At 46.8% G+C, this 16,644-nt stretch overlaps 1 protein-coding gene across 1 annotated transcript in view; it reads right to left on the bottom strand.

Annotated features, from left to right (window-relative positions):
• Positions 1-971: 971 nt before the first annotated feature.
• PPM1D (protein phosphatase, Mg2+/Mn2+ dependent 1D) overlaps positions 972-16,644 on the bottom strand; it is a 36,025-nt gene continuing 20,352 nt past the window's right edge. Inside the window, exons 5-6 of the mRNA XM_058164104.1 lie at positions 15,197-15,442; positions 972-2,606 (exon numbers count right to left, since the gene is read on the bottom strand). Of these exons, the coding sequence (XP_058020087.1) occupies positions 2,046-2,606; positions 15,197-15,442 (807 nt within the window). The 3' untranslated portion in view covers positions 972-2,045. The remainder of the gene's footprint in view (positions 2,607-15,196; positions 15,443-16,644) is intronic.

Here is a 16,644-nt window from a genome sequence, read left to right as displayed (position 1 = left end):
TTTGTTTGCTGAGGAACTCTGGGAATTGAAGTCCACAAGTCTTAAAGGGACCAAGGTTGGAGACCCCTGCTCTAAGCGGTTTACAAAGTCAGCATTTTGCCCCCAACAATCTGGGTTCCTCATTTTAACGACCTCGGAAGGCTGAGCCGATGAGGATCGAACTCCTAGCAGTGAGCAGAGTTAGCCTGCCATACTGCATTCTAACCACTTCCTGGTTAGAATGGCTCATACGAAGGCATTGTATGAAGCAATGGATGGATACAGCAGAAGCAAAGAAGGAAGGGTAAATTGGGGTGAACGGATTGGTGTGAACTATCCATGTTCTTTCTTTTTTCATCTCTGACTAAGGGAGAATCTGAAGCCAGGTTCCACTCCTAATCCAACATTTTTTTGTCATGACGCAACAAGTATCAAGAGAGCGAGTAAAAAACATGGAGAGAGAAAGAGAGAGAGAGAGAGATGGATGGATGAATGGATATATAGATAAGAGAGATGGAGACAGAGTAGCAGATAACAGACATGGAGACAGACAGATATAAATGGATCAATGATGGATGGGAAGAGAGATGAGAGAGAGAGAAGAAGGAGAGAGAGAGAGAAAGGAGGAGGGGGAAAGGGAGAGGGAGAGGGGAAGAAAGAGAGAGAGAAGGAGAGAGATGAGATGGAAAGGGAAAAGGAGAGGGAGGGGAAGAAAGAGAGAGGAGAGGGAGAGAGAGAGAAGAGGGAGAGAGAGAGGGAGAGGAGATGGAAAGGAAGAAGGGGAGAGAGGAGAGGAAGAGAGAGAGAAGGAGACAGAGAGGGAGGGAGGGAGGGAGGGAGAAAGAGAGATATTTCTACTTTATTGTTGTGTTGAAGGGTTTTCCTTTTTCTGTATATTACACAAATAATTTCTTTCAAAAACAAGTTACGGGAAACCTGAGCTGCAGCAACTGTATGTTTAAAATTAGTTTTTAAGAACCAGAAAGCACCGGACAGGTTTTTAGCAATTTTATTTTATTTGTAGGTATACAACGACAACATATGCAAAGAAAAACTAAAAAGAACTAACCCAATAACTTAAAAACCTCTGGTGGTCACTCTTATGTGCGCCATCGATGGTTGGAATAGCAAAATATCTCACGCGTCCATAAAGGAATGTATTATCATAATTCCAAGTATATCACCAAGAGAACTTCAAAAAACAGCCCCCAGGAATTGGGAGTCCAAGAACTGATGGAGAAAAACTTCTTGTTTAGCTAAAATACTGGCCCTTCGTCTTAAAGAAACAAACAAACAATCAAAACCCAAATACAAAATACAGCCAGACCTAGAGGACTGCATAGTAGTTTAATTAATTTAATTAAAACACAAGAACCCAGCGTACAGCTGTTGTAAAGGCTCAACATCTTTTTCAGCATACATTTCATTCCGAAGAGAGAAAACTAAAAGTTAACAAAAGGAAGAAAAATATAGACCTACTATTATATTCTCTAACAGAGCGCATTCTAGGCAAAACGTATTAAGTACTACGAAAATACGTTATCTTCCGTTCTGCTTTTAAATAATTTTACTTTTTGTTAAAAAGTTGTGAGGTCGCCGCAGGAAGGTTATACAAATTGGTTACTTTGTACTAAATTAACCCACACCCACCCCGACCATATTTAAAAAATAAAAAATTAAACAGCATCCCAACGCACGTTTTATATTTGTTTTGTTATTATTATTTTTTTACCTTTGCTGTAACAATAAATGCAAGTAACTCAGGGGGGAAAAAAAAGACTACAAGTTGTCTGAAGGAATATAAATTTACGCATATATATTTCTTTTTACACCAACTTCTTCATCTTCCCTAAGGACGCCTACAAAATTCACAGTTATATTACAAGGGGGTAGAAGGCTGGGATAAAAGCTGTCTGAAGTCACCCTTCTTTCTTCTACATTAAAAAATAATAATGATTTCTTTTTTCCCCCCCTTAATAAAAGGGAGCAGAGAATAGAAGGGCAGCTTCAAATTCTCTGCAAATTCTCCAGATTCGGTTGGAATTCTGGATGAGACGGGAAAAGATTCAGCAAACACACAGAGCTTTCCTAGTCTGGTGGAATAAGGGGCTCGCTAACTTTTTCTGTCCTCGTACGCTTCGGCGCATGGCCAGCCGGTTGGTGATTTTATGCTGGGAGGCAGCAGAGAGGCTTTCGGGCTGCCCGCCAACGTTTTGGGTCAGGCCGCGTCTCGGTTTCTTCACCACAGGGCCCGAGTTGGATTCTTCCAATGTCCTTTTGAAGCTGGCCACTGATGGAGTCCTCTCCGCTTCCTGTACTTTGGATGCATCACTCGGGGGGACCTTGAAGGGTTTGAGGTCCGGGCCCATGTTCCTGGCATTGGAGGGAGACAGAGTCCCAGGTGGGTTTCGACCGAACGAGTCGTGTGCCCGCAAGCCGAGCGCTTTGCCGCCCTTCTCGTCCGGCGGCACCGCCTCTCTTGAGCAAGCTGCTCCTAAACCATCGTTGTCCTTCGTCAGCTCGCCGGCTTGCTCGGGAAGCCTGCCCGACACAGCGGCGCTGCTGCAGGAGAATAAAGGGAGGCCTTCCGAGGAACTCAGCCGGGGCCACAAGTCATCTTCTACGACCTGATGGGATTTAAAAAAATAGTAAAAATGAAAATGAAAAACACAACTTTTAATTTCGAAGATTCCTTTCAGTTTCATGAAGAAAAAAAAAAAAGGACCAGGGGATTGACATGATAGCAGTGTTCCAATATCTAAGGGGCAGCCTCAAAAAAGATTTTGGGGGGGGTGTCAGCCTGTTCTCCAAAGCACCTGAAGGCAGGTATGTATCCTGGCAGTGGTGGGCTTCAACGAGTGTAACAACCGGTTCGCTTCGCTCGTACTATGCGCCAAACGGGTGAGCCGCGTGTGCGCAGTACATTTGAAAACAGCACCTTCTACTGCAGCTCCAGTGCATAAAACAGCTGAGGCACGGCAAGCTGCGCTGGACTTCAAACAAAGGAAATAAAGGCAGGTATAGCGCAGGGGCGGGTGGGCGGGTCCAGCTGATCGACGGAGCAAACTGGTTCGCTCTCAGCTGATCGTCGGAGCTACCGGAACACCCAAACTGGTCCGAACCAGCAGAATCCCAGCCCTTTATCAGCCCTAAATACAACTGTCTGAGGAGCTGTGGGCAGATGGCATAAATTCTGGGGCAAGATGCCAACCCATGTCAAAATACCTTGCTCAGACTGTGGCTCCGTCCATCCTGGAACTGATAATGTTACCTAGTCGGGTTATGAAATGTCTGTGACAAAACCACCAAGAATCCTAAACAAACACACTGCCTTCCACACTGTAAGCCGACCTGAATCTTTGGAGAAGGGCGGGATATAAATGTAAATAATAATAATAAAAAAAACATGATTAGGAGGCTGGAGGCTAAAATACATGAACAAATGGTTGCAAGAATTGGGTATGTTTAGTTTAATGAAAAGAAAGATTAGGAGTGGCATGACAGCAGTCTTCCCATATTTGAGGGGCTGCCCCAAAGAAGAGGGAGTCAAGCTATTCTCCAAGAACCTGAAGGCAGAACAAGAAGCAACGGATAGAAATTAATCAACTAGGAGGAATTTCTTGACAATGGGAACAATTAATCAGTGGAAGAGGCTTACCTCCAGAAGTTTTGGGTGCTCCAACACTGGAAATTTTTTAAGAAGAGATTGGACAACAATTTGTCTGCAATGTTATAGGGTTTCCTGCCTAAGCAGAGGTTTGGACTAGAAGACCTGCAAGGTCGTTTCCAACTCTGTTATTCTGTTGTGTAATAATTCTTTATTTTCTCCCTAAGAAACAACGCTAATCACAGTTGTGAGTCATTCGGATGCTTGACAGCTGGTTCATATTTATGACAGTTGCAGTGTCCCAAGGTCGTGTGATCCACTTTGGCGACCTTCTGACAGGCGAAGTCAATGGGGAAGCCAGGTTCACTTAACAACCGTGTGACTAATTTAACAGCTGCAGTGATTCACTTAACAACTGTGGCAAGAAAGGTCATAAAACGGGGCAAAATTCACTTAACAAATTTCTCACTTCGCAACATAAATTTTGGGCTTAGTTGTGGACATAAGACGAGGACTACCTGTATAAATTCCCCAAATTCCTAGAGCCAGTCTCGCTGGGGAATTTTGAGTGTCCCAATCTCCAAATATTTGGAAGTCATAAATCCCTTTTCTTTTTCGCTAAGTGACCTCGTTGGTCAAGGACCACCTGTATTATGCAGGTAGTCCTCGACTTACAACCACAACTGAGCCCAACATTTCTGCTTCTAAGTGAGACAGATCCTTGTTAAGTGAATTTTGCCTCACTTGAGATAGTTTACTTGTTAAGTTAGTCACACGATTGTTAAGTGAATCTGGCTTCCCCATTGACTTTGCTCGTCAGAAGGTTCGCACAAGGGGATCACGTGACCTTGGGACCCTGAAACCGTCATAAATAGGATCCAGTTGCCAAGCATCTGAATTTTGATCACGTGACCACGGGGATACTGCAACAATCGTAAAAATGATGTGAAAAACGGTCTTAAGTCACTTTTTTCAGTGCTGTTGTAACTTCAGTCACTAAACAAACTGTTGTAAGTCCAGGACTACCTGCAAATAGGCATTTAAAACAAAACAAAACCAGGCCCCAAAAAGCCTCAAAATTGGGCCCAAAAATGCCTCAAAAACCAGCCGAAAAAAGGCCCCAAAACGGCTGGCAGGGGGGCTTCAGCAATATTCGGTCTATAAAACGAATAAGACATTCTCATCTCCTTTTGAAAGACAAAAAAGTGCGCCTTATAGTCCAAAAAATACGGTACTTAGAGGAACCATCGGGTTCTTTGTATTGTAAATCCAGTTTCCCTCACTGAGTTTCCTTGTCAGAATGGCAGCTGGGAAAATCCCGAACGGTGATCACATGACTTTGGGATGCTGCAACCGTCGTAAATTTGGGTTGCCAAGCACCCAAATTTTGATCACATGACAAATTCCATGTACCCCTGTAGCAGGGGTGAAATGCTCCCGGTTCAGACCGGATCGTGTGATCCGGTAGCGATGGAGGTGGGTAGTTCGGAGAACCGATAGCAAAAATCCTTGCCCCCCGCCCCGCCCATGCCTCGCTGTTCCTCTTCTCTGTCCCTGAAGCTCTCAATGGTGATACAGCTGCAAATGGCCTTAAATGACTGCTGTGGTGCTTCAAAGGGCCGCAGTACAGCTGATCAGCATGGCAGACGGCTAGTAGACCGGTGCCTCTATTTTTAAAGAAGGTAGACTCCCAAAAAAACAGCAATTAGTAGACCGGTGCCTCTATTTTTAAAGAAGGTAGACCGATGCGCTCCAAAAAAACGGCAATTAGTAGACCGGTGCCTCTATTTTTAAAGAAGGTAGACCGTTGCGCTCCCAAAAAAACAGCAATTAGTAGACCGGTGCCTCTATTTTTAAAGAAGGTAGACCGGTCCGCTCCCAAGTTTTGTATACTTTATTATTATTTATTATTTTTGACCATGCCCATTCAGTCACCTGACCACCAAGCCACACCCACCAATTAAGCCACGCCCTCAGAACCGGTAGGGAAAATTTTTAGATTTCACCCCTGCCCTGTAGGTTCTGTTGCCGTCTTCAATGCCAACCTCCTCCATGCCAGGAATGGGATCCTTGTGGACACTGGCTGGGTGGAGGGGCCCAATTTGACCCTACTCATCCAAAGATGAACCCCTTCTCTGCCACCCAGCCAAAGATAAACCACCAGGTGGCCTCAAGAGCTCCCAGAGAGAGTACTAACGACCAGAGGACTGCAAAGAAATACAGTCCCTTCATCCCTTCATCAACCTCACCCAGTCAGGACCTATCCTTCCACCATCTAGTCTCAACTCTCAGTACTTATACCAAAGATGTTTTGTTTTTTTGTTTTTTCAAAAGGCAACTGGGCTTTCTTGAAGACATTTCGCTTCTCATCCAAGAAGCTTCTTCAGTTCTGACTGAACGGTGGAGGATATTCCTTGCAGTCATCTGGTCATTCGCGCTCTGTCTGGGAATCGTTGAGGCCACTTGGGGGTTCATCTGTGCCGTCAGCAGGGGTGAAATGCTCCCGGTTCGGACTGGACCACTCAATCAGGTAGCGATGGCAGCAGGTGGTTCGGAGAACTGGTAGCAAAAATCCCTGCTCCCCCCCTCATGCCCAGCTGAGCTGCGCGATCATCAGAGGGTTTTTTTTTATACTTTTAAAAGCATTTTTTCTTCGGCTGGTTTTAAAATGGTTTTAAAAGTTAAAACAAAAAGCCTCTGATGATCTCGTGGCTCAGCTGGGATCATCAGAGCCTTTTAAAAGCATTTTTTCTACAACCTCTTCAGCTGAAGAAGTTGTAAAAAAAATGCTTTTAAAAGGCTCTGCCAATCCCAGCTGAGTTGCCTGATCGTCAGTCAGAGGCTTTTAAAAGCATTTTTTTTACAACCTCTTCAGCTAAAGAGGTTGTAGAAAAAATGCTCTTAAAAATAAAAAAATAAAAAGTTGGCCATGCCCACCCAGTCACATTACCCCCCACACACACCAAGCCACGCCCACAGAACCGGTAGTAACAAATTTTACATTTCACCACTGGCCCTCAGGGTCACCTAAATAGTGCAAATAGGTGTGGAGCCTTGCTGAAAGGGCTGTATTGTAAACAAGACACAGGTGGCATCATACCTCCCTCCCCGTGTTGAAGGTGGGATGCTCAATTTTAAGGTAGATGGCCCTCTTTGACCCCCTCTTCCAAACCAGCGGTCCCCTCTGTGGAAAACATGGACTTTGCTTTCTTCAAAAGAATGGGCTTTCTATTTCAAATGCCTCTGTGGCTCAGGCTGCTAATGCAGTCTGTTATTAACAGCAGCTGCCTGCAATTACTGCAGGTTCTAGTCCCACCAGGCCCAAGGTCGACTCAGCCTTCCATCCTTTATAAGGTAGGTAAAATGAGGACCCAGATTGTTGGGGGGCAATAAAAGTTGACTTTGTATATAAATATACAAATAGGATGAAGACTATTGCTAACATAGTGTAAGCCGCCCTGAGTCTTCAGAGAAGGGCGGGATATAAATGCAAATTAAAAAAAAAAAAATGCAGATGGACTGCTGAATCTTGTCCTGAGGGGTTTGTTCTCCTATGTCGTGCCATGTGTTTGTGAAGTGGTTGTTTTGTTTCTCCAATGTACAAGCTCTGTACACGTCTCACTTAACAATACTGCATCTAGCACATTGCTCAGTTTGTGTCTGGGCATTTTATCCTTGGGGCGGACAAGCTTCTGCTTCAGTGTATTTTTGGGTTTAAAGTGTGTACAGGCAGTCCTTGACTTATGACCACAACGGAGTCCAAAATTTATGTTGTTACGCGAGATATTTGTTAAGTGAGTTTTGCTCCATTTTTATCACCCTTCTCGCTATGGTTGTTAAGCGAATCACTGCGGTTGTTACATTAGCAGCATGGCTGTTAACCGAATCTGCCTTCCCCCCTTTGCTTGTCAGAAGGTTGTAAAAGGGGATCACGTAACTTGGGAACGCTGCAACTGTCATAAAGATACGTTGGTTGCCAAGGGTCCAAATTTTGATCCCGTGACCATGGGGATGCTGCGACGGTCGTAAGTGTGAAAAACGGACTTACGGTAGTAAGTCACTGTTTTCAGTGCTACTGTAATTTTGAGCGGTCACTAAATGAACTGTTGTAAGTCAAGGACTACCTGTATGTATGGTGTGTTGCACATATCAGTACCGTATCTATCCTTCCATACTCCCCCCGCCCCCCCACCATCACAACCGATGAAGCTTCTTGGTGTTCTGAGCCGGCTCCCAAAACACGACAAACCCTCTGAAGTGAACTCAAAAGATTCCTTTATTAGGAGCGCCGGCAGCCCCGTGTTGTGTCTCGTCCAATCTCACCTCAGCCGGGGTCTTCTTATCTGCTTCCGAACACGGAGGAATGTTCTAGTATGCCTCCCGGCCCCAGCCCTGGCTCCATGCCCAGACAGGCTGAAGAGGAAGAAATACCTCCAGCCCCCAGCTCTGGCTCCATGCCCAGGCAAACGGAGCAACTAGACCCCTCCCCCTCCTCCACAGCATGTGAGCCTGAGGGAGGTCAATTACCAACAGCTGCAGACTGGAGTGACCCTCACTTCAGAAGACTTGATAGGCGGAGGCAACAGAAGGAAGGGAGGGGCAGGCCTGGATAAGTGCTGAGTCATGGAGCCACACCCCATGGCCTATATAAAGGATCTGCTTTCTGGCATTCTCTGAGTCAGGCAAAGTCTAAACATATCTTGCTGAAGTCACTTTCTGGTCTCCTGCCTGCCCTGAGGACTTTGTTAGGACTTTGGCAGAGCTGCAGAGGCACGCCTGATTCGGATTTCCCTGACCCGGCCGTCAGCGGAGGAGTGGGACACAACACCCCGGCAAAAATTTTCTCTCTCACCGCAGGCTAATAAGTCCCTCCGGCCAGGAGATGAATAGTTGTCTGCCACACCTATTCATCTCCGCCCCCTGCCTTTTATCCCCAGAGCTAAGGTGAGGCTTTGCTAGTTGCAGTGGCTCTTCCATCCCAAGAACCGGCCCATAGATTTCCGCTGCTCTCCTCTCCACTGCCTTCTGCGCATCCGCGCGTCAGGCACTGGACCCAGCTGTTTCTCCTCTTTCTCATCAGCCACCTCCAGACTGGGAGGCTGTTGACTCTCCATCTGAGGGCTGACAGACAGCCCAGCCTCTGTCTCTTTCTCTCTCTCTCTCTGTCAGCTCCATTCCCTCTCCCCCACCCCACCCCCCGGAGCTCTCAGGTTGTCTTGATGCTGAACCTGACTCCGACGCCTCCTCCTCCTCCTCCGATTCGGCTGCTGGGGAGAGGGGGGCAGCGGCTGACAGGCCACAGCACTTGGATGAGAAGCGAAACACCTTCAAGCAAAAACTAAGTCCAGTTACTTTTTGAAAAAAGCAGCTGTGACCTGGATCAGGGGTCTCCAATCTTGGTCCCTTTAAGACTTGTGGACTTCAACTCCCAGAGTCCCTCAGCCAGCAAAGCTGGCTGAGGAACTCTGGGAGTTGAAGTCCACAAGTCTTAAAGGGACCAAGGTTGGAGACCCCTGACCTGGATGACTTGAGAAATCCAAACACCAAAAGAAACTCACAGAACGGGACTCCAACTGAGGATCTATTCCATTTATTTGCCTCTTGCTTTTGTCAAAATCGTCTCTTTTGCCCCCGGCTCATTACTCTGACTGATCCGAGTGCCCACCTCCTCCTGCTGCCCCGGCTTGGCACCCCTTTGCCTCTCCGTCTACCCAGACAGGTTTTCTGCAAGACAGAGGGCACCGAGTTACTCAGAGGATACCTACCGCATGGCAATGCAAGAGCTCAAAAAGTCCCTTTACGGGCAGTCCTCGACTTACGAGCACCAAGTTCCCGTTGAGAAGCGAGGCAGTTCTTAAGTGGGTTTTGCCTCATTTTATACAGGTGGTCCTCGACTGGATGTCAATAACTGAGCCCAAAATTCCTGTTGTTAAGTGAGACATTGGTTGGGCGAGTTTTGCCTCATCTTATGACCTTTCTTGCCATAGCTGTTAAGTGAATCGCTGCAGTTATTACGTTAGTAACGAGGTTGGTAAAGTGAAATCTGGCTTGTCCATTGATTTTGCTTGTCAGACAGTCAGAAAAGGTGATCACATGACCCTGGGACACTTGCAACCGTCATAAATATGAGTCAATTGCCAACCGTCTTGAATTTTGAACATGTGACCAAGGGGAGGCTGCAATGGTCATAAGTGGGAAACAACACACAACATAAATTTCAGGCTCTATTGTGGTCATTAACTCGAGGACTACCTGTAATTCTGGAGAGATTTGTTGTAACTTAGATCAGTGACCAGTTGTAAGTCAAGGACTACCTACCGTGTTTCCCCGAAAATAAGACCCCACCGGAAAATAAACCCTAATGAGACTTTTGGAGCAAAAATTAATATAAGAACCAGTCATATTTTCGGGGAAACACAGTATATATATATATACCCCTTAGCCCAGGGGTCCACAACACCCAGGAAAAACCTCTCTCCATGAAACCAATTCCTGGTGCCCCAAAGTTTGGGGGCCACTGCCTCAGCCCCTTTGCAAGCCTGGTAGTAATTTCCCTTGAAGGTAAACTCATGTAATTAAACTGGATGCTAATCTTACACAAGATAAAAAAAAAAAACATTGTAAGTTGTTGTATTCGTTTCTCACCACTACGAGGCACTACACAACTGATGTTTGCCCTTGCATTGGGACCCATCTGGCACAAGTTAGCACTCCCTCTACAACAGTGGTCACCAACCAGCGGTCCATGGACCACTGGTGGTCCGCGAGAAAATTTTAGTGGTCCGCAGAAAAATTATTTGCATTTTTTATATTGCACTAAATACTATTTATCTTTTTAAAAAATTCATATTAGTGGTCCTTGGGATTTAATATTATGAATTTAGTGGTCCCTGAGGTCTAAAAGGTTGGAGACCTCTGCTCTACAAACAGTCCTCAAACCTACAACAATTCGTTTAGGGACCGTCGAAAGCTACAGCAGCACCGAATACAGGGACCGACAAACAGTCATCGCAGTTACAACATTTGCAGCATTTACACAGCCCCTTGATCAACATTCCAGCTGTTGTGCCTCGTCCTCCCTCCTCTCCTCAGCCGGGCCCCTCCCGTCCCGGGTCTGCTATCAGACTCTGAGTCTGATAATGAAGATGAAGGGCCTGTCATGTCTCCAGCCCCCGGCCCTGGCCCCATGCCCGAACAGGATGTCAGGAATGAACAAACAAACCTCACTCATACGGCTTTGCCTCAGCCATCAGAGGAAGTCAGCCACAGATTGGAATTACTCGGGCCTACTCCTTCTGACCCCTCCCTTTCTCAAACAGCAGAAAACAATTCAAAGTGGGAGGATCCTTGCTTCCGGAGATCTGAGAGGCGACGCCAGCAGAAGGAAGGGAGGGGCAGGCCTGGATAAATGCTGAGTCATGGAGCCACACCCCACAGCCTATATAAAGGACCTGCTTTTGACATTCCTTGAGTCAAGCAAAGTCTCATCTAGTTTGCTGAAGTCACAACTTGGACTCCTGCCTGCCCTGAGAAACCTGGAAGAAATTTGGCAAAGCTGCAGAGGCTTCGTGGCCACGCTTGATACGGACTTCCTAGACCCGGTCGTCGGAGGGGGAGTGGGACACGACACCAGCACTTGGCAAGCCCTGGTCATCTCTCACTTGGACTACTGCAATGCACTGTACGTTTAGTTTAGTTTAGTTTAGTTTTATTAAATTTTTATACCGCCCTTCTCCCGAGGGACTCAGGGCGGTGCACAGCCAAAGGATAAAAAATATAAAAAATATACAATTAAAACAACAATTTAAAACCGAGCAAATTAGAAAAAAAATGGCCAGTATTAAAAATTTAAAATTTAAAATTCCAAACCCTAAAATGATGATAAAACCCCAGTTAAAATTTAAAAATATTAGACCAGTCCCGCTTGAATAAATAGGTGTGTTTTCAGCTCACGGCGAAAGGTCCGAAGATCAGGCACTTGACGTAATCCAGGGGGAAGTTCGTTCCAGAGCGTAGGAGCTCCCACCGAGAAGGCCCTGCCCCTGGGGGCCGCCAGCCGACATTGTTTGGCGGACGGCACCCTGAGAAGACCCTCTCTGTGTGAGCATACAGGTCGGTGGGAGGCATAAGGTAACAGCAGGCGGTCCCGTAAGTACCCGGGTCCTAAGCCATGGAGCGCTTTGAAGGTGGTGACCAAGATCTTAAAGCGCACCCGAAAGACTACAGGAAGCCAGTGCAAGCCGCGCAGGATTGGTGTTACATGGGAGCAACGAGTTGCTCCCACTATTACCCGCGCAGCTGCATTCTGGACTAGCTGCAGCCTCCGGGTGCACTTCAAGGGCAGCCCCATGTAGAGAGCATTGCAATAATCCAACCGGGAAGTGACGAGCGTGAGTGACCGTGCATAAGGCAAGGAAGGGGCGCAACTGGCGGACCAAGCATACTTAGTACGTGGGGCTGCCCTTGAAGGGTATTCGGAAATTACAGCTGGCTCAGCATGCAGCCTCAGGGACAGCCCTTGAGTCCCCTAGGGAGGCCCATGGCACACCACCGTTATGCAAACGGCAGTGATTGGCATTCTGCTTCCATGCCCAATTCAAGGTACTGGTTCTTACCTTTAAAACCCCTTACAGCAGGGGCTGCCAACCCTCGGGCCAACCCAAGCTGTGCGCACGGCCCACCACTCACACGACCCGGTTCCCTTCTCCCCCCCCCCACAGCTGGGCCCCTGAGCAGCAAAGATAGAATAACAGAGTCGGAAAGGACCTTGGAGGTCTTCTAGTCCAACCCCCTGCTTAGGCAGGAAACCCTATACCAGTAATAGCTAACTTTTTCCGGACCGAGGGCCCAAAGCGCGTAAGCGTGAGCGGAATGCAGGCGTACGTGCACAAACCCCCAAAATGCAATGCACGCATGGGCCCCGCGCATGCCTCCTTCCCAACATATGCATGCACACACCCCTCATGTGCCCTGCCCCTGCACATGTGTGAAGACCCTCCTGGCACACATGCACAGCAGAGACCCAAAGACCAGCTGGCTGGCAGGAGGTGTGCATGCATGCGCAGCGGAGCCGAACCGGGGCGATGGCTCACGTGCCATCAGAGAAAACGCTGCATGCCACCTCTGGCACGCATGTCGTAGGTTTGCCATCACGGTCCTATATCATTTTAAAGAAATGGTTGCCTAATCTCTTCTTAAAAATTTCCAGTGTGGGAGCATCCACAACTTCTGCAGGCAAGTTGTTCCACTGATTAATTGTTCCAACTGTCAGGAAATTTCTCCTTAGTTCTTAGTGCTTTTCTCCTTGATCAGTTTCCACCCATTGCTTCTTGTTCTACCCTCAAGTGCTTTGGAGGATAGCCTGACTCCCTCTTCTTTGTGGCAGCCCCTGAGATACTGGAAGACTGCTATCATGTCTCCCCTGGTCCTTCTTTTCATTAAACTAGACATACCCAGTTCCTGCAACCGTTCATATGTTTTTGTCTCCAGGCTGTTAAGCAGGGGGTTGGACTGGAGGACCTCCAAGGTCCCTTACAACTCTGTTATTCTATTCTAGTCTATTCTAGTCTATTCTAGTCTAGACCTATTCTATTCTATTCTATTCTATTCCTCCTTAGTTGTGACAAAATAAATAAATAAAATAAATAAATAAATTAGTTCTAGGTTGCTTCTCTCCTTGATTAGTTTCCACCCATTGTTTCTTGTTCTACCCTCAGGTGCTTTGGAGAATAGCTTGACTCCCTCTTCTTTGTGGCAGCCCCTGAGATACTGGAAGACTGCTATCATGTCTCCCCTGGTCCTTCGTTTCATTAAACTAGACATACCGAGTTCCTGCAACCGTTCATATGTTTTTGTCTCCAGGCTGTTAAGCAGGGGGTTGGACTGGAGGACCTCCAAGGTCCCTTACAACTCTGTTATTCTATTCTATTCTATTCTATTCTATTCTAGTCTAGTCTAGTCTAGTCTAGTCCTCCTTAGTTGTGACAAAATAAATAAATTAAATAAATAAATAAATAAATAAGTTCTAGGTTGCTTCTCTCCTTGATTGGTTTCCACCCATTGCTTCTTGTCCTGCCTTCAGGTGCTTTGGAGAATAGCTTGACTCCCTCTTCTTTGGGGCAGCCCCTGAGATATTGGAAGACTGCTATCATGTCTCCCCTAGTCCTTCTTTTCATTAAACTAGACATACCCAATTTCTCCACTTAAGCCATTCGTTTAGCATTCAAACTTACGACGGCGCTTTAAAAAAAGTGACGCACAACCCGTCCTCACACTTGTAACCGCCGCAGCATCCCCACGGTCACACAATCAAAATTAAGACACTTGGCAACCAGCACGTATTTATAAAGGTTGCAGCTTCCCGGGGTCACGTGATCCCCATCTGCCTCTTTCCCAAGCCGGCTTCTGACAAGCAAAGTCAATGGGGATTCGCTTAACCCACACACCCCCACACACACAAACGATTCACTTAACAACTGCAAAGGCTTCGCTAAACGACCTTGGCCAAAAAAAAAAAAAAGGTCGCCAAATCGGGCGCCGCTCGTTTTAACAACTGCCTCGCTTAGCAACAGAAATTCGGGTCCCAATTGGGCTTGCACATCAAGAACTGCCTGTAATCCTTCTTAGTACAGCTGTATGATTGAAAAGCAGATGTTACACCTTTTCTATCTTGCTTTATGGAGAAGAGCAAAGGTGACAAACTGGGTTACTTCGTGGGCTGGATCGGCATTGTAGTTCTCCTCGGCAGGCCAGCAATGGTGGGGAGAACAGGGGGGGAGACACGGGACAGATCCCTCCTCCAGCAGCCCGCTGGCCAAAACGGGGCATGGGGGTGGGGCTGTGTGCGGCCCCCTCTGCCCCGTTTTCGTCCCGAACAGCCTCCTGCACCACTTTACCAGCCAAAACGCGGTGCAGGGACCCTCGCACTCAGCCCATTTCGGCCGGCAGAGGCACTGCGGGCCAGCGCTTTGATATTTCCAGGTCAGCCCCAAAATTTCAGCACCCCGCAGGCCTTGAGTTTGACACAACACCCCCCGGAGTAGAGAGATGGTCTCCGACAGAAGGCCACTTGAAGAGACTAGAAGCATTTGAAATTTACAGGCGGCTGTTACGTATTAAGTTGTGTTTGACAAACTCAGAAATGAGGAGGTGATAAGCCGCCTGGGAAAGCCAAGCGAAATCATCAAAACCATCAAAAAAGCGAAAGTTAGAATATTTCAGACGTGTGATGCGACACCCGGAAAAGTACGGCGCATTTCACTTAATCCTCCAGGAAAAGATTGAAGGCAAACGAGGTCCAGGCAGAAGAAGAAGAAGAATCACGGCTTCAAAATCTAAGGAACCGGTTTGGACAAAACTCAGCAGCTCTTTTCCCTGCGGCTATGAATAAAAATAGGATCACCAACGTCATCACCAATGTCCGATGATGGATATGGCACAAGAAGAAGAATAGCGGTACATAGACCTGGAGGGTTGTTGTTGTTTTTCCCTTTCAAAATGCACTTAAAACCATAAAACCTGGGGGCGGGTGGGGGAAATGCTCATTTTTAACATCATCTTAAAAGCTCTCAGCCCTTGAGCCTTTTAAAAAAAAATAAATCACGTTTTTACCTTGGATGACGGAGTTGAGCACTGCGAAGGGGCGATCGTCCACGTTTCGGGGCTGCTGTACGAAGGTCCTTCGGCTAAGTTGAAGCACAGATCCTCCTCGCTTTGCAGACAGCTGCTCCGAGATTTTCGGCCGGAACATATACTGATGACGATGGCGCTGGTGTTATCGGCACGAAGCATCCGCTGCCTCCACCGGGCCAGCGCTCGGTTAACCAGCATTTTAGCCAAGGATTGTTGATGTTCTCCCTTTGAGGTCAGACACGGGGAAGAGAAGGAGAAAACAGGCAAATCACTATTCCGAAAGGCTATTGCGATAGGTATGGCAGGTACACACAGTCTGTTTAAAATCTCCGCGCTGCCACTGAAAACGGGAAAAGATCTACGCTACAACATTAATAGAATAGAATAGAATTTTTATTGGCCAAGTGTGATTGGACACACAAGGAATTTGTCTTGGTGCAGATGCTCTCAGTGTACATAAAAGAAAAGATACGTTCATCAAGGTACAACATTTACAACACAATTGATGGTCAATATATCAATATAAATCATAAGGATTGCCAGCAACAAGTTATAGTCATACAGTCATAAATGGAAAGAGATTGGTGATGGGAACTATGAAACGATTAATAGTAGTGCAGATTCAGTAAATAGTCTGACAGTGTTGATGGAATTATTTGTTTAGCAGAGTGATGGCCTTCGGGGAAAAACTGTTCTTGTGTCTAGTTGTTCTGGTGTGCAGTGCTCTATAGCGTCGTTTTGAGGGTAGGAGTTGAAACAGTTTATGTCCAGGATGCGAGGGATCTGCAAATATTTTCACGGCCCTCTTCTTGATTCGTGCAGTATACAGGTCCTCAATGGAAGGCAAGTTGGTAGCAATAATTTTTTCTGCAGTTCTAATTATCCTCTGAAGTCTGTGTTTTTCTTGTTGGGTTGCAGAACCGAACCAGACAGTTATAGAGGTGCAAATGACAGACTCAATAATTCCTCTGTAGAATTGGATCAGCAGCTCCTTGGGCAGTTTGAGCTTACTGAGTTGGCGCAGAAAGAACATTCTTTGTTGTCCTTTTTTAATGATGTTTTTGATGTTAGCTGTCCATTTGAGATCTTGACAATGCTTTAAGTGGGGTGGACTTCAACTCCCAGAATTCCCCAGCCAGCCTGCTTTAAGAGGGGTGGACTTCCACTCCCAGAATTCCCCAGCCAGCCTGCTTTAAAAGGGGTGGACTTCCACTCCCAGAATTCCCCAGCCAGCCTGCTTTAAGAGGGGTAGACTTCCATTCCCAGAATTCCCCAGCCAGCATCCTTTAAGAGGGGTGGACTTCCACTCCCAGAATTCCCCAGCCAGCCTGCTTTAAGAGGGGTGGACTTCCATTCCCAGAATTCCCCAGCCAGCATCCTTTAAGAGGGGTGGACTTCCACTCCCAGAATTCCCCAGCCAGCCTGCT

The sequence above is a fragment of the Ahaetulla prasina genome, chromosome 1, assembly GCF_028640845.1.
Source record: "Ahaetulla prasina isolate Xishuangbanna chromosome 1, ASM2864084v1, whole genome shotgun sequence".
NCBI classification, from domain to species: Eukaryota; Metazoa; Chordata; class Lepidosauria; order Squamata; family Colubridae; genus Ahaetulla; species Ahaetulla prasina.
This window is presented reverse-complemented; position numbering and strand designations above follow the sequence as displayed.